Here is a 26098-nt window from a genome sequence, read left to right on the forward strand (position 1 = left end):
ACCACTGACAATGGCAATAAAACCAATCCTGATTCTGAAAATAATTAAAAATACAAAAAAAAACAGGCTGCTTAACACCACCACCTTGTGGCAATAAGAAGCAACACACAATCATCGTGGTTACATGAAATGACCGGGGCAGAGATCTACAGAAGTTGAGGTATCAAATTTCATTATGCACCTCCCAATAATTGCATCCAAATGCAGGCTCTAGTGGATTTCCTCTGGTGGGTTGCAAAACCATTATAATTCTCTGTTTACATTTTCCGGTTCTGTTCATTACTTTTATGGACAGAATTTCTAGGCGCAGCTTCAACGAACCAGGACCTTCAGCGCGCTCTGGGGCGGTTTGCAGCCGAGTGTGTAGCGGCCGGGATTAGGGTGGCTGGGCGCACCCTTCGAGATCGGGTGAGGAGCTCAGTTACCCGGGAGGAGCTTGGAGTAGAGTCGCTGCTCCTTCACGTCGAAAGGAGCCAGCTGAGGTGGCTCGGGCATCTGTTCCGGATGCCTCCTGGTCGCCTCCCGCGGGAGGTGTTCCAGGCATGTCCTAGTGGGACAAGGCCTCGTGGAAGACCCAGGACACGGTGGTGGGACTATGTCTCCGAGCTGGCCTGGTGTCGCCTCGGGGTCCCCCCAGAACAGCTGGAGGAGGTGTGTGTGGACCGGGAAGTTTGGGCATCTCTGCTGAGACTGCTGCCCCCGCGACTCGGCCCCGGATAAAGCGGAAGAAAATGGATGGATGGATGGATGGATGGATGTTTACATTTTCTTAAAAGCCTTTATTGTACTGGGCAGATTAATGTTAAAATCTTATGAAGAGTCACTTCTTGCCCTACGTGTGGAAGAAACCAGCAATAGGTTTTAAAAGATCTTAACATTTCTAAACACGTTTGTGTAACGTACATTGAACTCGGAATAAACAATCAATTTATCAGCCAAGCACAAAAAAGGCTTTTTAGAAAATGTAAATAGAGAATTGGGAGGAGTGCCTTGGCTTTTTGTTTTTGTTTGTTCCGTAAACACCAAAGAGCGCCTTCCCCCAAATAACTTGAGCACTTGTGTCTAGTTTTTGTATCATTATCAGTGGGTTTTGTGGTGAGCCTTTCCCAGAGAACCTTTATCACTGTTACACAAAACAGATTCAAGCCGCAAGGCGTTTTGTGAGTGTAAATTAGCATCAATATTCTTCTTTGGATCATAGATTGTAATCCTATTATGGTGGCTCCAAACACCATACCTGTGGAGAACCACTGCTCTAGTTGGTGCGCATCATCTTTAACATGAAAAAAATAAACATATTGTTTTCAGTGTCTTTGTTTTATTTAAAGGTCTGAGAAAATTGAAGAAAAGGGCCAGAAAAACTGCACATACAGTATACAGTAACTTGCTTGCCTACGACTAGCTCTAAATAAAGCATGTTAAAAAAAAAGGGAAAAGAATCGATGGCATAGGGTCACTCAGCTTTACAAAAAGACAAAAAAAAAAATCATCATTAGAACAACTATACTTCTGTTATGTGGACAATGGTGTCGCCAAAATCTTCAGAGCAGAGGGCCCCTTGGTCGAGGTAAAAGTGGTCCACCTGAATCAAGAAAGAAAGTCATTTACTTCAATGCACAATACTGTAAGTACAAAGACAAGCTCAACAAAATCAAAAATACCTGGCCGGGAGAGAAGTGCAGGTCGAGAACCTCCCATGGGGGGAGGGCCCATTCTGCGTAGAGGTCCGCGGGGGAATCGGGGTGTGTCCAGGAGCGGACCTCGGCCCAGATCGATGTGGGAGGGCATGGATACAAGTGAAGACTTAGACATTAGTGGAGGGGGGCTTTTTAAAATAGATCCTGACAAAGAAACAGAGTTCATCTCGTTAGTGCACTCATTAAGTCTATCATTTTTAAATACAAGATAGTAGAAGTAGTTGCAAACCTGGCAAAGACAGAGAACTTGAAGAACGACCTGACTGAGAGTGAACGAGGCTTGGTGTGGGGAGCAAAGGAGGTGGTTTACCTAGTTGAGATGGCAGAACACAGCCTCCATTGCCCTCCAAATTACCTTAAGACAGACCAAACATAAAAGATTACTACTACAGGATCAATCTTTGTTGAGACCTGGTTTAGTCCTAGTTCAGTCCTGGTTTAGTACTGGTCCAGACCTCTTTCTAATAATCACAATCACATTCAACAATCAAGTTTGGATAATCAAATAGAATTCCTTTAAATGTTTTTCAAATAAATAATCCATAAACAGCTGTATTTGCGCTGAGTGATCACTAAAACCTGCATGCACATTTAATTAGATAAGTACGGTCCCTCAGGTTCAAAGTTCTAATCCAAGGTTTGGGTCCGGACCGTTCGGGGCTGGATCCGGACTGGGGTCTGTTTGTGACCTCTGCCATTCTGTATGTCTCACCTGCTTGCTCCTGCCGTGACAGGACATACTCTGAGAGGGTGTCTAGCTCTTCTGAATGGATATGGACCCCGTCAGCCAAAAATATTAGGAGGCGGCGCACATCAGAGGGAACATAGTGGCGAATTCGCTTTTCTCGTTCCAGATAATCATCCAGCATTTGGGACGTCTCTGCTGCAATGTCAGCAGGGTCCTTTGAAGGGCGCCCTTCTGCAACACCTTGATTGTATTCTGCTACAACAAAGTCCAAAGCCTGATCTTTGGGCATGTTGCGATGGACTGCAAGGAAATGTACAAGGGTTAATTCTTGTTTGTGAATAAACATGGCAACAATAAAAATTATATTTGTTGGCATTTCCTTTTTTTGTTGCTATGTATGCCGTTTCTTCGTTTCAACAAGAAAATTCAAGGTATATTATGTTTCAAGTAGTTTCTACATTTATAGTCTTAAGCAAGACATAATTTCTGCTGAATTTATTTAGCCTTGAAACATGCACAACACCAGTAATTGTACTTCAGGACGGGAAAAAAAAGGAACCCTTAAGCAAATGGACAGTCAGAGGCACTTTCGATAATATCTAAAATAAAGGTTTTTCAAAAAGTCAGTTGTATTGTACAGATAATAACGTATTCATGTTTTCATGTTAAATACTATGGTCTTTCAATTCAGTGATGTAATAGTTTTCTGTGTGTGATAAATTACTAACATTTGTCGGGGGAGTACATTTTTATATATATACACAGTAAATATATATATATATATATATATATATATATATATATATATACACTGCTCACAAAAACTTAGGGTACACTCAAAAAACACAATGTAACTCCAAGTCAGTCAAATGTCTGGGATATCAGACTGTCCAGTTAGGAAGCCACGCTTATTGTGAATCAATTTCACTTGGTGTTGTGGAAATTAAACAGACAACAGGTGGAAACGAGAGGCAATTAGCAAGATCACTCCAAAAGAGGAATGGTTTTGCAGGTGGTGACCACAGACCATTTCCCTGTCTTCATCCTTTGGACCGTATTTTTGGAACACTTTTGCATTTGTCCAGTGTTCTCACCACTAGAGGTATCATGAGGAGCATCTACAACCCACAGAAGTTGCTCAGGGAGTGATGCTCATCCAAAATGGCACGTCCATTCGTGCTGTGGCAAGAAGGTTTGCGGTGTCTCCCAGCGCAGTGTCCAGAGCATGGAGGAGATACCAGGAGACAGGCCAGTACACCAGGAGACCTGGGGGGGGGGGGCGACCGAGGCCAACAACCCAGCAGCAGGACCGCTATCTGCTCATTTGTGCACGGAGAAACAGGAGAAGCACTGCCCGAGCCCTACAAAATGACCTCCAGAGGGCCACAAATGTGCATGTTGGTCCTCAAACGGTCAGAAACCAACTCCATGAGGGTGGTATGAGGGCCCGACGTCCACAAGTTGGGCCGGCGCTTACTGCCCAACACCGTGCAGCCCGATTGGCATTTGCCCGAGAACACAGCGATTGGCAGATTGGCCAATGTTGCCCTGTGCTCTTCACGGATGAGAGCAGGTTCACCCTGAGCACATGTGACAGACGTGACAGAGTCTGGAGACGCCCTGGAGAACGTTCTGCTGCTGCAACATCATCCAGCATGACCGGTTTGGTGGTGGGTCAGTGATGGTCTGGGGAGGCATTTCATTGGAGGGCCGCACAGCCCTCCATGTGCGAGCCAGAGGTTCCCTGACTGGCATTGGGTACCGGGATGAGATCCTCAGACCTATTGTAAGACCATATGCTGGTGCTGTGGGCCCTGGGTTCCTTCTGATGCCTGATAATGCCAGGCCACATGTGGCAAGAGTGTGTCAGCAGTTCCTGCATGATGAAGGTATTGATGTTATGGACTGGCCTGCCCGTTCCCCAGATTTAAATCCAATAGAGCACATCTGGGACATCATGTCTCGGTCCATCCATCAACGCCACGTCGCACCACAGACTGTCCAGGAGCTGACTGATGCTCTAATCCAGGTCTGGGAGGAGATCCCTCAGGAGGACATCCGTGGTCTCATCAGGAGCATGCCCAGGCGTTGTAGGGAGTGCATTCAGGCACGTGGAGGCCACACACACTACTGAGGATGATACAACTTGTTTTGAGGAATTTCTACAGAATTTGGATCAACCAGTGACCTGATTTGTCACTTTGATTTTGACTATAATTTTGGATCCAGACCTCCACGGGCTGAGAATTTGATTTCCATTTATCATTCTTATGTTATTTTGTTCTCAACACATTGCCCTACACTATGAATAGAGATTTTCATCCGAAAAATCGAATTGATTGACATCTAGGATGTGTTTTTTGAGTGTGCCCTAAGTTTTTGTGAGCAGTGTATATAGATATTGTGTATCTCACGTTTTGAAGACCTAATGTATGTGGCACAGTGATACTTTTATAGTACGAGTACACCTGACCATCAAGTCAGGTGTATCACAATTTCCTTAAAGCCGAGATAAAAGTTCAGGTTTTAATTCAATTCATGTGCAGTTAGCTTAATGTTCCCCTAATGAGGAAACCAAAGCTGCTTGTGAAAGTTCACACTTGACTTCAAATTGGTTAAACTGACATGTCATTCACTCAGAGCTAGAGCATGACAAAACTGACCAATAGGAGCAGTGGGAGAAAGAGCCCATATTTGAGGATAGAACATTAAAGAAAAACACGGAACGATGATACTATTCGTCATATTGTTTAAAGTATCACTATATTGTTTCAATGTTTCAAATATCACCTTTGCTTTGTGGTAATTATCTTTCACCTTTTCAGGGTATTTAATATTGATGTTGCCTCAACTTTCATTTCATTTATTTCTTTATTCATTTGAGCAGAAGGTAGTTCAAATGTCTTATACAGAAAAATAGGAAAAATGAAGACTATTGTGCACAAAAGGAGTAATAGTAACTTATATGAATCTATCCCTCATCTCTTATGCATAGCAACATCACTTAAACTTTCAGCATACACTCATGCAAGATACAAATGTGCGAGTCTCTGCTGGTGCATTAATATGAATCGTTTATGATTGTACAAAAATGCCATAAACTTGAAGTCAAACCTGAAGGTATAAATCACTGAGAGAAAATTATAGGTTTTATGTCCGAAGGAACACTGTGTGCACAAACTGCTGTCCAACTTAATTCAGAATGAATACAGCTTATTTTATTATTTTTAATTGCTTTCTTGCTTCATTTGGTATTAATACTAAATACGTTGTGTGACATTTTTGGGGTAACTGCTGTTAGGGGTGTAACAATGACACAATATGGTGCGATGCATAATGCAGCTGCTGCAATTCTATGCAATCGTGAAGTACCTCATAACAATTTCACGCCATTATTCCAACTGTGGGAACAAATACGCCACCATTTTGTGTCTGCCAAACAGCAGATTTAAATGTCGCCATGTCCACCTCTGTCGGGTCATACTCCTTGTGCAATGAGTTGGAACAGCAACAACTATTATGTAAGTGTCAGCATTTCTGAAGTCAGGCAATGACTTTTTTTTTGTCGTTTTAATGGTGCATAACATAACATTTAAGATATTAAACTAAGCTTAAAGGCTTTAATTTAATTTAAAGGAGTCAGGGCCATAGTCTCTGGCCATAAGGAAATTAGGCAGCAGTCTAGGGCACCGTATTGTGGATCTAAATGTTTAAAAACCCTCTGAGGTCCACTGTGTCCAAATCAAGATTTTTCTAGCCAAAAATCTAAATGGAAAGCCATTTGGGTTAAAAACTTAAAAGGCTTTGTCCATATCTGCATGTGTGCTTGGGTAAAAATAGTTTGTTGTGCAACAAATCACTGATCAGCAAAACCGTTCAGTCGGGCAATTCGATAGAACATCTTGTTTGTATATTTGGCCCGTGACCTGAATTGAGTTTCAAACAGTTGATGCGTGGACCGAGGTTGGTGGAGTGGTGGACAGCTGGGGGGTCATGGGGGGCCCCAAAGCTCAACCTGTCCAAAAGCACTAAATTGGCTAATGCCAGCCTTGAATGGAATATTGCCGTAAGAAATAGTCTCTCGGACAATGCATATCGTCACATTTTGGCATTGTGATGCATCGTGACTTAATGCATTGTTCCACACTGGGTTTTGTAGGGGGCGACAATGGTCAGTGAAATCTGTATGTTATGATTTTCATTTTTGGTACTCATTCTTTTTATTCTATGCAAAAAGTTTTTCTTTGCTAAGACTGTATTTCTTCAAGAACTTTTGATGTATTTTCTTTCTGTTGACACATGTTATTAAAACATACAAGTTTGTGCATTCACCGATTTTTTTTGTGAATTTGTCGTCATACTCTCCAGAGCAAAACCCCAGGACACAGTAATCATTTTGTGTTTTTGTTTTGTTTTTCATTTGTGCGGTTTTGGTGAAAATGAAGGCTTAATCATATTTTAGTTCTTTAATTGTAAGAGCTTTGGAGGGGGAACTTACTTTTGAGAGATTGTGCAAATATGATAACAGTGCAGGAGCACAGCGTTATGTTTGTCTGCTCCACCAGAATACATAAGGGAGAGCCATCAGCTCGGATGTCCTGTAAGGCTCGGGTCAAACCCGACTCCGCATGAAGGTAGAGCATTTCCACAGACAGGCCACGCTCCTGCAAGCTTTGACCTAGTGATATGGAGTAATCCCTTTAAGAGGAAGAGAAACATTTTGTTAACAGTTTAATAGCACAGTAGAGCATACAAGTATTTAAGGTTTTTTTTTTCTTTTTGTCATTTTACCATTTCAAGAATGCCTTGTTTGATACAGTTTGTTATCTAATGTGTTCTTTTAGTTTATGGTTGTGCATTTATGTAATGCTACTGTACAATAGTATTTCTTTGCCAAATAATAATAATACAAGAAATTCAGTCTTGGGGGAATCCCAAATTGAAAGTGCACATGACGTTTCAGGTCAACAGAAATGTTAAGTGTATGCATGTGAATGACCACTGACAAATACAGAGAGCAAGGCAATACAGTGTTTGTTTTCTAAAGAACACGCTTTTATGAAACTGTAAGGAACTGGGCTACATAGGCTGCAAGGTAGTATGCAACACTTGTGTGTGCGTGAGTGTATGATGCCTTAACTTTGTGTCCATTTTGTTTAATAACTTAACCATTTTTTTGTTCTTTTATATGACACAAATAGGTAAGTGGTGTGCTATCATTGTCAGACTGACCAACACCTACAACAAGAGCTGATAAGACACGTCACATCTACAATCATGTGACGCTTCTGACGAAAACGGCAAAGGACCGTCAAAACACGTCAAGGCTGGATGAATAGCACATCACTTTTGATATTTGATATGTTGATATTTGATATGTCAAATCTTTTGACAATTACTGATGAGGGCCCAACAATGGGATAGATTTTTTTTTTTATTAAAAGAGAATGACTTTAGTGTCTCTTTACACTTAAATGTATTCTATGTTTTGCACATGCTCAGAAATTGGCTCAAACTAGGGGTTAGAGAATCCTGCTGTTAGTTGTGAAATATGTTTTTGTGGTTCTATAGATGGGACGAAACATTTATAACTTGTGTTATCAAAGTAACAACCCATTCAAATTTGTAGGGTCCATATTTTAATTTCATTGTATGACTTTTTCTTATAGCAAAGTGTAGAGTACAGATGTTTGATCATTTAAACCACTGGTCCTCAGTCTGTGGTGTAAAATTGGTGGTACTTGGTGGTGCCGGAACTCAGGGTAATCAATAATTTTAGACTGTATTCATATTGATAACAGGTTATTCAAGTTTTTCTGGATTACGCCGAGTTTAGGCATAATTTATTCCGGTTTACATTACTTTTACACCCAGTTTGGCACCGATATGATTTTGATCCAAGCCAGGTCGTACCTGTAAGATCAAATATTGTACAAGGTGGTACTTGGTGTGATAAGTTTAACCAATGATTTAGAATTGATTGCTTTATAGTGACAAGCAAACTTCATAAAACATTTTTTTTTAGGCCGAGAGTGGGATTTTAAAAGGTAAAATGTGGTTCAAATTGTATGTCACATAGCATACAACTACTGTGAAACTACTGTCTATAATTATTAGTGCTGTAAAGAACAATCAGTGGAAACATGGAACCGCCAGTTGCCCTGGGCTCACCTTCATGTACTCCATGTGTGTTAGAAATGTTAAATCTGGATTTTTCTTAAATATCTAAGATGCTAAATAACAATTGTGTTGCGTGACACTTCAGAAACAAGAAAATGTGAAAGAAAAGTGAAAGTTGTCACACAACTTTTCATTTCCACAATATATTGTGTCAAGCCATGTGTAAAAAAGTATGAAATATGTATGTAATATATGGGTATTTTACCCATATATTGGCCGATATTTCCAGAACCAAAAGTGATAGAGACTTCCCGTTTTATTTTTGCATTGAAGAGATCTCAATCAGAGCCTCAAGAGTCACGCCCCTGCTCTTATTAAAGCGCCCCCTACTGTCACAGATCAATAGAGATACATTTTACAGTTTAGAAGCGTCATACGCAGGAGTAAAAACTAGACATTTTTAAAACTTGGTCAAAAATATAGCCCAAAAATATTGGCGGTGCATACAGTTGGGGGGAAAAGTTAACCCTTTGGAATTTCTTGCATTTCTGCATAAATAGGTCATAAAATGGAGTATCATCTTTCTTTAAATCACAAGAATGAGTAAACAGTGTCTGCTTACAGTAATATCACCCAAACAATTACATGTTGCCATATTTTTATTGGCCATAACATGTAACCATTTACAGGACATTAAGTAAATGAACCCCCTGGCAAAGGATCCTCTAAGAGCAAGCCACAGTAGAAGTATATATGTAGACATTTAGAGTCAGTTATGAGCCAACCTGAAGTCCAATCACTGAGGTGTGGCTTTAAGCTGCCGCTGCCATTCAAAAACACACACATTAGTTAAGAAGTGTCTCTTGTTGAGGAGCATTGTCTGATGCACCATGCCTCGCTCAAAAGAGCTCTCTGAAGACCTGCGATCAAGAATTGTTGATTTGTATAAAACTGGAAAAAGTTACAAAACCATCTCCAAAAGTCTTGATGTTCATACATCCATGGTTAGGAAAAAATGAGACTAATGGAGACCGTTCGGCATTGTATCTTCACTTCCAAGCCGTGGCCGCCCTGTAAAGAGGACTCCCAGTCAAAGACCAGACCTAAACCTGATTGAGATGCTGTGGCCTCAAGAAAGCCTCAAGAAAGGCATTCACACCAAACATCCCAGAAATCTTGCTAAATTGCAACAGTTTTGTAAAGAGGAACGGTCCAAGATTCATCCTGATCGTTGTGCACATCTAATCCGCAACTACAGGAAACGTCCAGATGATGTTATTGCTGGGAAGGAAGGTCAACCAGTTATTAAATCCAACTGTTTCCTCCTTGTCCTGTGACTGTTAACATGTTATGGACAATAAAAATATGCAACATGTAATAGTTTGGGTGGACAGACACTGTTTACCCATTCTTGTGATTTCAATACGGATCAGACCACAGTTTAGGCAGAAATGTAAGAAATTCCAAAAGGTTCACATACTTTTTCCTCCCACTGTCATCGTCTAATAGTGTTAATGCTTGTTATGGCATGAACCCCCATGATTCTATGTACGAGTGCAGTTTGGGTCAAATGACTTATAGTTTTCAGATGGTTAAGTTGACTAATCTCTGCTCAGGGCATGTTTTTGGTCAACCATGGATTTTTTGGTTTGGGGGCAGCCCCAGTGTCCACAGGTGATCCTGCATCCATCCTGCTCCAAGTGGAGAAGCTCTATAGGTGGGTCTCCTGTGTTTAGTTCACATGGTTCTTTGAATTCTGTTTGTTCCCCCTGAGGAAGGCCATTAGGATGAAACATGTTGGGACTTTGCAAGTTGTCCATTAAGGCATAAACGATGCCTATTCATCATTCATTCATCCAACCAATAACGGCTTTGGTCTTTTTTTTTATTTTTTATGTAAATATATATAATCGACCATGCCGCATTTTTGTATTATCCTCTGGAGGTTTAGGAAGCGTCCCTCTAGTATTTTCGTGCATATAATTTCACTTGTGTGAACTTTGATGCTTAGTAGATTGTGTGTATGTGTGTGTGCAAATGTACTAATGGCAAAAAATATTCTTCCAGGACTAGAAAAAAACACAAAGTACACATTTTGAAAGTCGGTCCAAAACGTTCCTTCAAACAATTAAAGTGCATTTCTGTGAAACCAACTTTAGGCCATGCTAAACTTGCCTTAACACAATTTTAGCATGGCCAAAAAGTGTATCTTTATCTGAAAACAAAGAGCATCAAGGATATTTCACAAAAATGATTACTAAAGATAATCTCATCAACTCACGGGCTTTCATTAGCGACAGACAGGACCACACAATCTGAGGGCCTCCACTCCTCTTGCACCCGTTTGTAAAATTTCTGATACAGCAACTTGCGTCTGTCTGATGTGGTGCCCTCCACTTTACTGGATGCCATTGGAACCTTGGCTGTTGAGTGGACCAAAAATAGAAATGCATTTGAAACAGGAAGGAGAAACCAATTATTATAAATGTAAAAGTAAAATAAAAATAATTACCCTGCTCTTGACCTGTATATCTGTTGTAATTTACAGTTGGGTAAGTTGGTTGTGCCTTCTCAAGCTCTTCATATCTGGGAGAAAAAAAATCAAGTAAAACTCTTCAATTTGCACATTTCAAATCAAGAGTAGTGTCAGTCTTTCACAGCTCACCTGTCCAGTGCATGCTTGTGATCCTCGCCTCTATCCTCTAAGCCCGGATAAGGTGCAGGTCTTCGGAGTGATCGACTTGCGTGAAAACTACAAAATAAAAAGTAATCAACACATGGGTGCGTAGTACAGTATATGAACTGTATTATCTAACCACAAGCCGAATTCGTGGCCTGCGTCCATATTAAGCTTCGAAACTGCACTTACCTGCCCGGTGCTCGTCGAGGAAGTGGCTGCGGCCAAGTTTTAGACATTTCGTGAACTTAAAAAATATTACAAGTTACTTTTAAGCAGACAGGATACTGAATCCCCTTTATTGTTCTTTGCTATCCTTGCTAGTTGCTACAGCTAGCCCAAAAGAGAAAAAAAGGCAGATCCTCAAGCCGGAAAAGGCGGACCAAACCCGGTGCTTTTCCTTTTTACTTGTTGGTCTACAGCGACTCGGAGTCTCCTGGTGGACAATCCGAAATTGTCTATAAATTTACGTTGATCGTGATGATGATGATGTTCTTATTCTTGTGATCTGTTTCTTGGACCGTTATACTGACTGTTTATCGTTGATTCATATGCGTTGTTTGGTATGCAAATTAAAAAAGCCATATAAAAACATTGTTTTTCTTTCAGTATGTGCTTGTACGTGCTTGAGTGAACACCACAAATACTATGCTTAACTATGCCAGATAGATATAATTTTGAAAAATGGCCAATGAACAGTTATATGTAGACTATCTTGCAACTGCGCATGATTTTTAGTTTTAACCTAACACGCGTTTGTCGTGAGCGCGCTTCGAGAACGCGGTGGAGCCAGTCGCCATTTTATTTTGAAAATCATTTTGAGCTGGTGCTACCGCGGCCGTTCATTTCATGAAGTTGGTTCAGTGAAACAAGAAGAAATGAATATTTGACTAACTTCATCATATGCACGGTGAGGCTCACAACAAGTCAATTTCTCATAACTACTGTTTTACATTCCTTATATTGACCACTAGTATACGGTTTATATGCTCGGCTACCGTTAGCTCACTGAACTGACTAGGGCTAATTGCTGAAAAGCAGCTGTCATTCTGGTCGCATCAAGGAACAATAACTTAAAATATCTTGGGGGTTGATGTTGTGTACGCGGTATTTCACACGCTCTAAGGGTTCTGCATTTATTTAAGCACCCAATCGTTTAAGTGGAGTCAGTAAATTTGCTGCTTCGGTGTAAACAGCTCCGTAAAATAGACGGTGTTCATAGAAAAAGGCTAACGCTAACAAGCTATGTGCTAACACGATCGCGCTGGTAGCCGTAGCCGTGGTGTGGTTAGCTCATCGCGATAGGACGCGTCTGAACTGTATTTTTGCCAGCAATATCTCTCGACATAACGTTATCATGAATACGAAGTGACGAGAAAACTATGAATGATGTTGAGAAGACCACCTCCCCTCGTCGCTTGGTTCTGCAAATCGGCGATTTGAAAGTATGATGTAGCTGGACAATGCTATATTAGCTTTAGCTCTCACTGCGACTGCGCTTACCTCAAATTTGAGCAATGTTAGCAGTGTGCAAAATACGTATTATATGAATGCAATGTGTTGATTGAAAGAAATGTTACACGTAAATAATATTGGGAACAAAATCAAAATAATTTCGATTTGATCAATGCGTGGTGACGACTGGAACAATACTTTCATTTTCACATGTTAATTCTTTTGATTTAATGAAATAAATGTATTGTTTATGTTATTGCTATAGTCCAGCCTGTGTACAACGTTTTTTCATTATTTTGTCTAGCTATTAAATAGTTCTGTTGATCAATTGAGAATCTGACTTGTTGTAAACCTCTCCCGCTAGTTACCAGCAGTTATTGCATGGTTCATGTTATGTCTATGTTTATAATCCTTGTGTTTATTATTTGCACAGAATGCAGGAGTAATCATTGACATTTAGAAACTGCCTTGCATTAACAAACGTTATGTTCATTCATTTTAGATGCTGAACTTTGTTTTAAACTGAAGAACTTGAAGAACCGGCCAACTGAAAGAAGAGCTCATTTGGAAGCCGACCAAATTTCACACCTTTGGGGGGGGGGAGCAGAAGTAACCTATCACTGAAGTGACTAAAGGGGAATAATGGTGATTTTGCGCCGTGCTCGGCCGCCTGCTTCCGCCCCAACCAGCAATGAATCTTGACTCGCTCTCGCTGGCTTTGTCTCAAATCAGCTACCTGGTGGACAATTTAACAAAGAAAAACTACAAAGCCAGCCAGCAGGAAATACAGCATGTGAGTCACAGATAGAGCAATTGAACTTATATGTTTATATTTACACCCATTCACCTGTTCACTCTTCACAATCCATTTTTAGATTGTAAATCGTCACGGCCCTGAGGCAGACAGGCATCTATTACGCTGTCTCTTCTCCCATGTGGATTTCAGTGGCGATGGTAAAAGCAGTGGCAAGGACTTTCACCAGGTAAAAAAACTACCTTCCATCACAGCTTCAGTTCAAATGATTATTCGAGAATAGTTTTTTGCTCCATCACTTCAATGTGAAATGTATATTTTACAATTTAATAGCCACACACTGAAGCATCAGAGTGTATATTTCACAATATACCTGTCTTCACCTGTTTTCTTTGCCTTGTCTCTATCTTTTATTTTAACTTGCCCAAGACACAGTTTCTGATCCAGGAGTGTGTGTCGTTGATATCAAAACCAAACTTTATCTCAACCCTGTGCTACGCCATTGACAATCCTCTACACTACCAGAAGGTTAGTAGATAGTCAGACACTTGCGTTATGGGAAAATTCTTATCTTGTATAGTACTTTTCAAAATAATGTATTAACTTGAACTTTTCATCAAAACACTACATTTCTTTGTATTGAAATTAACATTATTTTTCAGAGTTTGAAGCCGTCAGCGCATTTATTTACTCAACTGAGTAAAGTCCTCAAGCTCAGCAAGGTTCAAGAGGTACAATTGTAAAATAACTAATAAAATAAGGAACAAGCACCACGTGTATCTACAAATGTTTTTTTTCTTTCCCCCTCAGGTTATTTTTGGGCTTGCTTTGCTTAACTCCAGCAACGTAGATCTTCGAGGATTTGGTGAGATTCTCTTTGTTTTGGAGGAGTTTGACATGTTTTTAAAACCCTAGGCTTTCTATGCTTGATGAAGAAATCATTGTTAAAATTATTTTTGTCCTTAGCTGCTCAATTCATCAAGCAAAAGCTTCCAGACCTTCTGCGATCATACGTTGACGCAGATCTAGGAGGAAACCAGGAAGGTGGCTTCCAAGACATTGCTATAGAGGTCCTGCATCTACTGCTCTCCCATCTGCTGTTCGGCCAGAAGGGAGCTTGTGGAGTAGGACAAGAGCAAATTGACGCCTTCCTCAAAACTCTTTGCCGAGGTAAAGATAGTTAAAATGAAATCAAGGCTTAATACCTCTGAGTATGTATTATATCACTTTAAAAGCAATGTTTGCAACGCATGTTCTGTCTGAAATTACAGCACTTTTTACTTTGGTGCATTTTATTAAAAGTAACCATAATTTTTTGTTTATGGTTTCAGATTTCCCCCAGGAGCGCTGCCCTGTGGTGCTCGCACCACTGTTGTACCCTGAAAAACGGGACATTCTCATGGATAGAATCTTGCCAGACTCGGGGGAGTTAGCTAAGACCATGATGGAAAGTTCTCTTGCAGAGTTTATGCAAGAAGTGGGCTATGGCTTCTGCACCAGGTGTGTAACATTTTAACAAACGCAAAAGGCTTTCTGCCCACACTTGACCAGACTTTTGTTTCATTGTTTGTTCCCGTCATTAACAAGCAGCAATTACTTGAATCATTTTTGCATTCCAGTGTGGATGAATGCAGAAACATAATCCTCCAGTATGGGGTAAGAGAAGTGACAGCTAGCCAGGTAGCCAGGGTTTTGGGCATGATGGCCCGTACCCATTCTGGTCTTACTGATGGAATACCATTACAGGTGAGTGACTGACTTGGATAATTACTGCAGTTTCTGTTGTGGATTCATATTGTCTCCTCCATTAGCACGCTAAATGAAACTGGGCTAAATGCACATTATTTTTTGCAGTCAATCTCTGCCCCAGGGGGTGGTATCTGGAGTGATGGGAAAGATAAGAATGACAGCTCTCAGGCACACACTTGGAATGTCGAGGTTCTGATCGATGTTGTCAAAGAAGTGGTATGTGGATTTGGTTCACATTGTTTACAGTGGCAAAATGATCCTAATTAATTTATTGTGTTTATCTCAAAGAATCCCAACCTAAACTTCAAGGAGGTGACATATGAACTAGACCACCCAGGTTTTGTTATCAAAGATAGTAAAGGCCTCCACATTGTGGTTTACGGCATTCAAAGGGGATTGGGCTTGGAGGTCTTCCCTGTTGATCTCATCTATCGACCATGGAAACATGCAGAGGGACAGGTAGATATTGTTTTACTCATCTTTGGTAGTTCCTTAAAGCTCTTAACTTTTAAGAACTGATGTGTGCCCACAGTTGTCTTTCATACAACACTCTTTGATGAGCCCGGAAGTGTTCTGCTTTGCCGATTATCCCTGCCACACTGTGGCCATTGACATCCTCAAGGCACCTCCAGAGGATGACAATAGGGAAATAGCCACATGGTATGCCTTTTAAATCAACATTTTTCTCAGTGAATACTGGATCAGTATGTATAAGTGTCATATTTTAACAGGAAAAGCCTTGACCTGGTTGAAAGTCTACTCCGACTCTCTGAAGTCGGTCACTATGAGCAAGTTAAGCAGCTGTTTACCTTCCCAATTAAGCACTGTCCGGACATGTTAGTGCTGGCGCTACTGCAGATCTCCACGTCTTGGCATCAACTCAGACATGAGCTCATTTCAACGCTGATGCCCATTTTTCTGGGCAATCACCCGAACTCTGCCATTATTCTGCACTATGCCTGGCATGGACAGGTAACATGAGTTAACATTGTTGGTATTTTGTGAATGGTGCTTTTTAACATTGTGAGTTGTTTCCAGGGACAGTCTCCTTCCATTCGTCAGCTTATTATGCATTCAATGGCTGAGTGGTACATGAGAGGGGAGCAGTATGACCAGGCCAAGCTGTCCCGTATCCTGGATGTGGCCCAAGACTTGAAGGTATATCACAAACAAGCCATTGCATATTCAAACTCTTAAGTGTTGTTTTTTTACATTGGTCTTGTTTTTTCCCAGTCTCTGTCAATGCTGCTGAATGGTACGCCATTTGCCTTTGTTATTGACCTTGCTGCACTTGCCTCTCGCCGTGAATACCTCAAACTTGATAAATGGCTTACTGATAAGATCAGAGAACATGGGGTAAATTCAGCTGTCATTGCAGATCTTTTTATAGCTGCAGTTTTTTATTTGTTAAATGTTTGTACATTTTCTGTTTTAGGAGCCTTTTATCCAGGCATGTGTTACATTCCTGAAAAGGCGATGCCCATCCATTATGGGGGGTCTGGCCCCAGATAAGGATCAGCCAAAAAGCGCCCAATTGCCCCCTGAGACCTTGGCGACAATGCTGACATGTCTGCAGTCATGTGCTATGTAAAATGCTTTTTTATTATTATCATTATTAGACTGGTCTAAATGTCTGCATGTTTTGAAAAGTTATGATCTTTGTACTTTCAGGAGTGTGTCCCAGGAACTGTCTGAGACAATACTTACAATGGTTGCAAACTGCAGCAGTGTCATGAATAAACCACGACAGCCGCCCCCTGGGGTAATGCCCAAAGGACGAGCACCAAGCACCAGCAGTCTAGATGCCATCTCTCCTGTGCAGGTATTGGTACAGACAAATGCAACTTATGCTATACCTTTTGTCTTTTTGTATTTGGTCTTTACTTTTCTTTGTCTTAGATGGATCCTTTGACTGGAATGGGGTCCCTAAGTTTGGGTGGCACTGCCCCCTCTCATACTCAGAGCATGCAAGGTTTCCCCACCTCTTTAAGTTCAGCCTTTAGTAATCCCCAGTCTCCAGCAAAGGCCTTCCCACCGCTCTCTAATGCAAACCCAAGCACACCTTTTGGAGGTATTGGCAGTCTGTCATCGCAGCTTCCTGGCATGGATTCCGGTACTATTAAAAGAACTTTGCAAACTTTCACTTTTGTAATTTTTAACACTTAAATAACTAAATATGTTCTCACTGCTAGGTCCTCTGGGCTCAAGCATTGGCTCTGGTTTAGGCTCCAGTTTGGGGATGCCTGCCGTTAGCACTGATCCCTTCAGCACCAGGAAGATGAGCACACCAGGCCTGAATCCACCAACGTTTCAGCAGAGTAAGATCAAGGCCTGTAAGTGGTGGTGGTATTGGTGTGACTGAGAGCCTGCCCTGCGCTGCTCATAACTGCATTTCCTCACCAAGAGCAAAATTATAAAATTATTTTAGTTTATTTGGTCTTGTCATTAGACACTTTTTTTGTTTTTGTGTGAGAAAATTCAGGTCAGTCTTCCATTCCCGTCTGCTTTTGCTGACAGCCCCACTTGTATCTATTAAGGCTATTGCATGTTCAACCAAAAATTACATTGGGTCACAAAATCACATTTTGATGATTTTTGTTCTTCCTTCATTCAGCTGACCTTTCTCAGGTGTGGCCAGAGGCAAACCAGCACTTTAGTAAGGAAATAGATGATGAAGCAAACAGCTACTTCCAGCGCATCTACAACCACCCACCTCATCCAACAATGTCTGTTGATGATGTATGTAAACTTTTTTACTCTCAAAGTATCTTAAAACTAGGAGAATTTCATCCAAATAAAAATATCATTGTATTAATGTCTTGACAGGTTTTGGAGATGTTGCAACGATTCAAAGATTCGACCATTAAACGAGAACGAGAAGTGTTCAATTGCATGTTACGGAATTTGTTTGAGGAATACCGCTTCTTCCCACAATACCCAGACAAGGAATTGCACATTACTGCTTGTCTTTTTGGTGGCATTATTGAGAAGGGACTGGTCACATACATGGCCCTGGGCTTGGCACTGCGGTATGTTCTTGAAGCCTTAAGGAAACCCTTTGGATCAAAAATGTATTATTTTGGAATAGCCGCTTTAGATCGGTTTAAAAACAGGTAAGAGTGTTGTTAGTCGTGTTATGACTTTCAGCTGGATCGACATACTAACAAGAAAACCTTTGCAGATTAAAGGACTATCCTCAATATTGTCAGCACCTGGCATCGATTGCTCACTTCTTGCAGTTTCCCCACCATTTACAAGAGGTATCTGAGTTTCAGTTTATCACACATAAACACGCACACACCCATTCACACACCTGTCATCATTTTTTTCCCGTTTAGCAACCTTTTGAATTGCATTGAATGATACGTTAACGCAAGTAGTAATTATATCTGTTTTTACATATCTTGTGTGTGCAGTATATCGAGTATGGTCAACAGTCACGGGACCCTCCGGTGAAGATGCAGGGCTCCATCACGACCCCCGGCAGTGTGGCTCTTGCCCAGGTGCAAGCCCAGACTCAGTCACAACCGGGCCCTCCCAAAGTTCCTCAGCCCGGTCAAACTAGCACTCTAGTGACTACAACCACCACTACCACCACAGTAGCTAAGACGACCACCATCACCAGGCCAACCCAAAGCGGTTTCAAAAAAGATGTTCCTGTGAGTGCATACAGGCGCTTAACAAACCTACTGTATCTGTTTTCTTCCTGTTAACAATATTTGCTCGTCTTTCAGCCCTCCATAAACACTACAAATATAGACACCCTTCTTGTTGCCACTGACCAAAATGAAAGAATTGTCGAACCCCCAGAGAATGTTCAGGAAAAGATTGCATTCATCTTCAACAATCTGTCGCAGTCTAACATGACCCAGAAGGTACACAGTCTGACCCAGAAGGTACAGTCTGGCTGTTCCTCAAAGGTTGTGGTAATAAATGTTCTGTATTTCAGGTTGAGGAGTTAAAGGAGACTGTGAAGGACGAGTTTATGCCCTGGGTTTCTCAGTATCTGGTGATGAAGCGTGTCAGCATTGAGCCCAATTTCCACAGTCTTTACTCCAATTTTCTTGACACTCTGAAGAACCCAGACTTTGTGAAGATGGTTCTTAATGAAACCTACAGGAATATAAAGGTAAAATTGCGTACAGTATTTTTTTCTTTTAGTTCAGAAAATATGCAATCATTTTTCTTTTCTTTTCTTCAGGTTCTACTTACTTCTGACAAGGCAGCAGCCAATTTTTCAGATCGATCTCTGCTTAAGAACTTGGGTCACTGGCTTGGCATGATCACACTGGCCAAAAATAAACCTATACTCTATACAGTAAGTTCAACACATTTGTGCTGTTTTTAGCTGTTGTGAAAATCCCCTTTTTATGTCAACTAGGATTTGGAACTGAAATCTCTGCTGTTGGAAGCCTATGTCAAGGGTCAACAGGAGCTGCTTTACGTGGTTCCTTTTGTGGCCAAAGTTTTGGAATCTAGTCTCCGAAGTATGGTAAGTAGGATGAGTGCTTATTGATGTCCTAAAGATTATGCATGTTGTATTAATATTGCTTTTTGCCATAGGTTTTCAGGCCCCAAAATCCCTGGACCATGGCCATCATGAATGTGCTCGCTGAACTGCATCAGGAACACGATCTCAAGGTCAGTGGATCTCATGTAACTGACACATGTAACTGCAAAGTGATCTTTGTTAAACATTTTTTTCCTGTCTACAGCTCAACCTAAAATTTGAAATTGAAGTTCTTTGTAAGAATTTGTCTCTCGACATCAATGATCTAAAGCCAGGGAACTTGCTCAAGGATAAAGACAAACTAAAGAATTTGGAGGAACAATTGTCGGCACCAAAGAAAGAGGCAAAACCCCCAGAAGAGCTGCTCCCAGTTTCTACTGCAGGTGAGTTGTCCATTTGTTTTTTGTTTCTAGGAATTTAGTCCAAGCTTCATTTTAAGTGTTTTTTTTGTTTTGTTAGTTTTCTTAAAAGTATTGATTAAATGAGCCCTTTGCGATCCACAGGAGACTTTGTTCCATTTGCTGCACCGCCTTCAACCCCAGCTGCCACCACCACAACTTGCACAACCACTGGGCCTCCAACTCCTCAGTTCAGTTACCATGATATTAATGTTTATGCTTTGGCAGGCCTGTCCCCACACATAAACATAAATGCCAATGTAAGTAATGTAACTCGACATCTTGATTAAAGGCATGATGGCTTTGATTATAATATACATTATTTCCTCGTAGATCCCCCTCTTACAAGCTCACCCTCAGCTCAAGCAGTGCGTTCGTCAGTCAGTTGAACGGGCTGTCCAGGAGTTGGTGCATCCTGTGGTTGATCGGTCCATCAAAATTGCAATGACGACCTGTGAGCAGATTATCAGGAAGGATTTTGCCCTAGACTCTGAAGAGTCCCGCATGCGTGTGGCAGCCCACCACATGATGAGAAACCTGACTGCAGGCATGGCCATGATAACTTGCCGTGAACCTTTGCTGATGAGTATTGCAACTAACCTGAAGAACAATTTTGCTGCTGCACTGAGGGCAAGTAGAGAATCTGTTAAATATTGACATAAGCACTATTTACCATGAAGTACTCAACATGAAACATTTCCTCAGGCGCCAACACCTCAACAGAGAGAGATGATGGAAGAAGCTGCTGCCCGGATTGCTCAGGACAACTGTGAACTGGCATGTTGCTTCATTCAGAAAACTGCTGTGGAGAAGGCTGGTCCTGAAATGGACAAGAGGCTAGCCACGGAGTTTGAGCTTAGGAAACATGCGCGTCAAGAAGGACGCCGTTACTGTGATCCTGTGGTTTTAACCTACCAGGCTGAACGCATGCCTGAACAAATCAGACTCAAGGTATTAAACGTACTGCATCATGGCTCTACGTGCATCAATCTGAAATTAAACAAATTGACAAATGTAGGTTGGTGGAGTGGATCCCAAACAACTGGCCGTCTACGAAGAGTTTGCGAGGAATGTTCCTGGTTTCTTGCCGAGTAATGATCTCTCCCAGCCCACTGGTTTCTTGGCACAGCCAATGAAGGTTTGTTGTTGTTGTTGTTTTACCATTATTTCTAGCCAATTCATAGCTTTATGTTTCATTATTTTCTAACATAAACCTAGTTTTAAGTTCAGTAAAATCTTTAAGCATGTCTTTCTAATTTTAGCAACAGGCATGGGCTACAGATGACGTTGCTCAAATCTATGATAAGTGCATGGCAGACTTGGAGCAGCATCTTCATGCCATCCCTCCAGCACTAGCAATGAACCCATTGACTCAGGCTCTACGCAGTTTGCTTGAGGCTGTGGCACTAGCAAGAAACTCAAGAGATGGCATTGCTGCACTTGGCCTTCTTCAGAAGGTATGGCTTTTGAAAATGTTTATACATTTCCATGTCCGTTAGTGGGACTCATGCTGTTCATTGCCACAGGCTGTGGAGGGTCTTCTCGATGCTACCAGTGGTGCAGATGCTGACTTGTTGCTGCGCTACAGAGAGTGCCATCTGCTTGTGCTAAAGGCTCTGCAGGATGGGCGTGCATATGGACCACAATGGTGCAACAAGCAGATCACCAGGTGAAGAGCACGCTTACTTTGAAACGCTGAGAGTAGACAAAGCATGAGCTGTTTGCTTTCTGTCGACAGGTGTCTCATTGAGTGCCGAGATGAGTACAAGTACAACGTGGAAGCAGTGGAACTTCTGATAAGAAACCATCTTGTGAATATGCAGCAATATGACTTACATCTGGCACAGGTACGGTTTCTGACTATCTTTCTCTTGTATCACAAAACATTGACAAATGCGTGTTTTTGTTTCTTCAGTCAATGGAGAACGGAATGCACTACATGGCCGTTGCTTTTGCGATGCAGTTGGTGAAGCTGCTGCTGGTCGATGAACGTAGTGTGAGCCACGTCACAGAGGCGGACCTCTTCCACACTATTGAGACTTTAATGCGCATTTGTGCGCACTCGAGAGCAAATGCACCTGAAGGGTAATGAGCTACCTCATGCTTGTTTATATATGTTTATGTTTTGTTTATATATGAATAATTTTTTTTTACGAGTTGATCAGTAACTTAACATTGTGTTCCTATTTTGCAGGCTTCCACAGCTGATGGATGTTGTTCGATCTAACTATGAGGCGATGATTGATCGAGCTCATGGTGGACCAAACTTCATGATGCATTCTGGGATTTCACAGGCTTCAGAATATGATGATCCTCCCGGCCTGAGGGAGAAGGCGGAGTACCTTTTACGAGAGTGGGTCAATTTGTACCACTCAGCGGCTGCTGGACGGGACAGCACCAAAGCCTTCTCTGCTTTTGTTGGCCAGGTATCCAGTCAACTTGTTATCAAGTGCCTTATCTTGTTACTGTATGTTTAATAGTGACTTTTGTTTATTTGTGCAGATGCACCAGCAGGGTATCCTGAAGACTGATGACTTGATCACAAGGTTCTTCCGGCTTTGTACCGAAATGTGTGTGGAGATAAGTTATCGGGCACAGGCAGAACAGCAGCACAACCCAGCAGCCAGTGCAGCCATCATCAGAGCAAAGTGTTACCATAACCTGGACGCCTTTGTGCGGCTCATAGCTCTGCTGGTCAAACACTCTGGAGAGGCAACTAACACGGTTACAAAAATCAACCTCCTTAATAAGGTATGGAAATATCAACCTCGTCTTTGGTACATTTGAGATTACAAATGACTTTGTGTTTTAGGTGCTAGGAATTGTAGTTGGAGTGTTGATTCAAGACCATGATGTGCGTCAGACTGAATTCCAGCAGCTGCCGTACCACCGCATTTTCATCATGCTGCTGTTGGAGCTCAATGCTCCTGAACATGTGTTGGAGACCATCAACTTTCAAACACTGACTGCCTTCTGGTAAATAACGCTGCCATCATTTGGCCTATGCTTTGTGTTTTGTTGTTGGGATTGAACTAAAACATAACATACTTTGCAGCAATACTTTCCACATTTTGAGACCCACCAAAGCCCCAGGGTTTGTGTATGCTTGGCTAGAACTCATCTCTCATCGCATCTTTATTGCAAGAATGCTAGCACATACACCCCAGCAGAAGGTACAGTATATCAAAGTGCAAGGAGTATAAATTTGTGGTCCCTGGCACCATTTAACATGTGCATTGTTGTATGTGTTGCAGGGTTGGCCCATGTATGCACAGCTGCTGATCGATCTATTCAAGTACTTGGCCCCATTCCTGAGAAACGTTGAGCTCAATAAACCTATGCAAATCCTCTACAAGGTGTGCAGGGCTTTTAAAACGTTTCTTTGTCCCCTATGTCAAGCGTCTTTGTGTCCTTCTAAAAGCACTGTATACAGTACAAGTCCCATATAGTATTTGTATTAACTGTCGTTCCTTCTAGGGAACCCTACGAGTCCTTCTGGTTCTGCTGCATGACTTTCCAGAGTTTCTGTGCGACTACCATTATGGCTTCTGTGATGTCATCCCTCCCAATTGCATTCAACTTCGCAACCTCATTCTCAGTGCCTTTCCACGCAACATGAGGCTCCCTGATCCTTTCACGCCCAACCTCAAGGTGAATATGCAATCTGCAAATCAGCTTTTGGATTAGGGCTGCACAAAAATTATTGTATCGCGATATCGGGAGATGCAATATCCATGTCTCAAAAAAACACTACTGGTATATTGCAGCAGCATTGAGTCTTCATCTGAGATCGACACATTTTTTTGCAAACTCTGCCAATAACAATGTGTAAAGGTTCAGGTTTTGTCAAATTATTTCTGATTTCCTAAATCAGTCCAAGTCTTGTTTTGGTCCTGATGTTTGTTTTTTCACTTAGTTTATTTTTGATTTGTGCACATTTTACAACAAAAAGAACATTTACAAGTGTCACAGTGTCAGTGGTCATAATGCATAAAGTCCCCGTATGATGATGTGTTTAAGTCTTTTGACAGTTTGCAGAAAAACAAGTTACTTGCGATCTGTGTTTAATTAGAATGGAACATATCGTGTTGAAATAGTTTATAATAGTCATTATCGCAATACGGCGCAGCCATATCGCAAGTTACTTCAATATTGTTCAGAACTATTTTGGATACAATAAAAATGTAAGAAAATTTCCAGCATTGCTAATGTAAACTTTTTTTGTGGTAGGTGGATATGCTGAGTGAGATCAATATAGCGCCCAGAATCCTTACAAACTTCACAGGTGTCATGCCTTCCCAATTCAAGAAGGATTTGGATTCTTATCTGAAAACGCGCTCCCCAGTCACTTTCTTATCTGAGCTGCGCAGCAACCTACAGGTTTGTGAAGACAGTATTTTTTTCCTCCTCATTTGAACTTCTTTTTAGTTGCTTCTTGTTTTTAATCTCTATTCTACGTTTGTTTCCAGGTGTCCAATGAGCCTGGAAACCGCTACAACATCCAGTTGATCAATGCGCTGGTGCTGTATGTGGGCACACAGGCTATTGCTCACATCCACAACAAGGGCAGCACTCCCTCCATGAGCACCATCACTCACTCTGCACACATGGACATCTTCCAGAACCTGGCCGTGGACCTGGACACAGAGGGTAAGGTGGCAATGACTATTTAACTTAACTGTTTTTCTTGAGTAAAACATTGTTTTCTTGCTTGTTTCTGTACAGGTCGATATTTGTTCCTGAACGCCATTGCGAACCAGTTGCGCTACCCCAACAGTCACACTCACTACTTCAGCTGCACCATGCTGTATCTGTTTGCGGAAGCCAACACCGAAGCAATTCAAGAGCAAATCACCAGGTGGGAAAACGCTTGTTCAAACAAAACATTTGCGATAAACATGGAACTTGAATAAAGTATTTTTCTTCTCAGGGTTCTGCTGGAGCGGCTGATTGTGAACAGACCACATCCATGGGGCCTTCTCATCACCTTTATTGAGCTGATTAAGAACCCTGCCTTCAAGTTCTGGAGCCATGACTTTGTGCACTGTGCCCCTGAGATTGAAAAGTGTGTACCACAATATTCTTTCTTTTGAAATGTACATTTGTTTCAGATAAGTAATGATGGATGTTCACTCTGCTGTTTCAGGCTGTTCCAGTCTGTAGCACAGTGCTGCATGGGACAGAAGCAGGCTCAGCAGGTCATGGAGGGCACTGGTGCCAGCTAGCCTGCACCATGGTCCCAACTGTAGCCCTCGGGAGAGATGCAGCGGCCTTTACCTATTCCCTGCCACACATGCACACCCCCCTCTTTACTGTTGACACTGGATAAACTGGCAACCAGTCATTGAATTGTGGATCTGAGGACTACTGCTCGCCCATCTGAAGTATTTTTTTTTCCTTGTGCATTTTGAGGCTGCTGACATGGAGCAATGTGGACATGGTGTTTAATATACTTTTTGAAGCTTTGATGTAAATATTGGAAAAAGGGAGAACAGGAGAGTAGATGTGGAGACCATTAAACATGTCAACTAAAATGCATCCTGACATGTAAAATCATCTACACTCACGACCAAAGCCCTTGGTTTGCTCCCCTCCCACAAAGATCTATTTTCTGACATTTTGTTTGCTTTCAGACGCCGAACAGTAGGTGATTGAAGTTTAAAAAGCTGCCTGCTTCTTTTTATTTAAATCCTTTTTATCCCTGAGTGAGACAGGAAGATGGACTAGCCTCCTACGTGGGGTGGGGGACTATTCAAGGTGTCATGTGTTTAAGAGCATTTACTGGCAGGATAACCTTTCGAAATGGCTCAGTCTCTCCCTGGCATTGTAAAAATGTGCAAAAGTGAAAACGTTGACATCGTATCTTGACCATTTGTATAAATATCCAAATTGAAGAACAATAGGACCAATACAGCCCATTTTGTAACATTTTGAATGTTTTGTAAATGTATTGGTCCATGTGTTGTATTTTGTAGTCATTTCTAGTTTGCCTTTAGTTCTTGCTACTTAATTGCAGTATGCATACATACAGGAAATAAAGCAATCAAACT

At 41.5% G+C, this 26098-nt stretch overlaps 2 protein-coding genes across 3 annotated transcripts; one reads left to right on the forward strand and one right to left on the reverse strand.

The window, feature by feature from the left end:
• Nucleotides 1-1389: 1389 nt before the first annotated feature.
• On the reverse strand, nucleotides 1390-11557 carry LOC306971655 (uncharacterized protein). The gene is made up of 9 exons (XM_079567998.1): nucleotides 11375-11557; nucleotides 11171-11257; nucleotides 11018-11091; nucleotides 10787-10928; nucleotides 6884-7083; nucleotides 2410-2685; nucleotides 1927-2052; nucleotides 1662-1841; nucleotides 1390-1582 (listed from the first exon to the last, which is right to left on the reverse strand). The coding sequence occupies exons 1-9, from the start codon at nucleotides 11419-11421 to the stop codon at nucleotides 1542-1544; spliced, it is 1173 nt and encodes a 390-aa protein (XP_079424124.1). The 5' UTR covers nucleotides 11422-11557; the 3' UTR covers nucleotides 1390-1541.
• Nucleotides 11558-11950: 393 nt separating this feature from the next.
• On the forward strand, nucleotides 11951-25975 carry cnot1 (CCR4-NOT transcription complex, subunit 1). Of its 2 annotated transcripts, none has more exons than XM_079567487.1 (48): nucleotides 11951-12092; nucleotides 13140-13430; nucleotides 13513-13620; nucleotides 13821-13919; nucleotides 14054-14122; nucleotides 14202-14256; nucleotides 14358-14561; nucleotides 14723-14891; nucleotides 15011-15137; nucleotides 15246-15356; nucleotides 15429-15599; nucleotides 15673-15800; nucleotides 15872-16112; nucleotides 16179-16298; nucleotides 16374-16496; nucleotides 16576-16727; nucleotides 16812-16962; nucleotides 17040-17253; nucleotides 17333-17458; nucleotides 17755-17879; nucleotides 17967-18253; nucleotides 18322-18400; nucleotides 18557-18799; nucleotides 18875-19015; nucleotides 19090-19269; nucleotides 19342-19458; nucleotides 19522-19632; nucleotides 19704-19781; nucleotides 19856-20033; nucleotides 20154-20308; nucleotides 20382-20678; nucleotides 20754-20999; nucleotides 21067-21186; nucleotides 21311-21505; nucleotides 21575-21717; nucleotides 21787-21895; nucleotides 21964-22133; nucleotides 22243-22474; nucleotides 22551-22799; nucleotides 22861-23024; nucleotides 23104-23221; nucleotides 23303-23404; nucleotides 23526-23699; nucleotides 24279-24428; nucleotides 24518-24698; nucleotides 24774-24906; nucleotides 24979-25113; nucleotides 25195-25975. In XM_079567487.1, the coding sequence occupies exons 2-48, from the start codon at nucleotides 13329-13331 to the stop codon at nucleotides 25271-25273; spliced, it is 7161 nt and encodes a 2386-aa protein (XP_079423613.1). In that variant the 5' UTR covers nucleotides 11951-12092; nucleotides 13140-13328; the 3' UTR covers nucleotides 25274-25975. The 2 variants fall into 2 exon arrangements, with proteins under 2 accessions (XP_079423613.1, XP_079423612.1); XM_079567486.1 differs by having other exon boundaries at nucleotides 18322-18399; nucleotides 18547-18799.
• The last annotated feature ends 123 nt before the right edge of the window (nucleotides 25976-26098 follow it).

Source organism: Gobius niger, assembly GCF_951799975.1.
Source record: "Gobius niger genome assembly, chromosome: 12".
Taxonomy (NCBI): domain Eukaryota; kingdom Metazoa; phylum Chordata; class Actinopteri; order Gobiiformes; family Gobiidae; genus Gobius; species Gobius niger.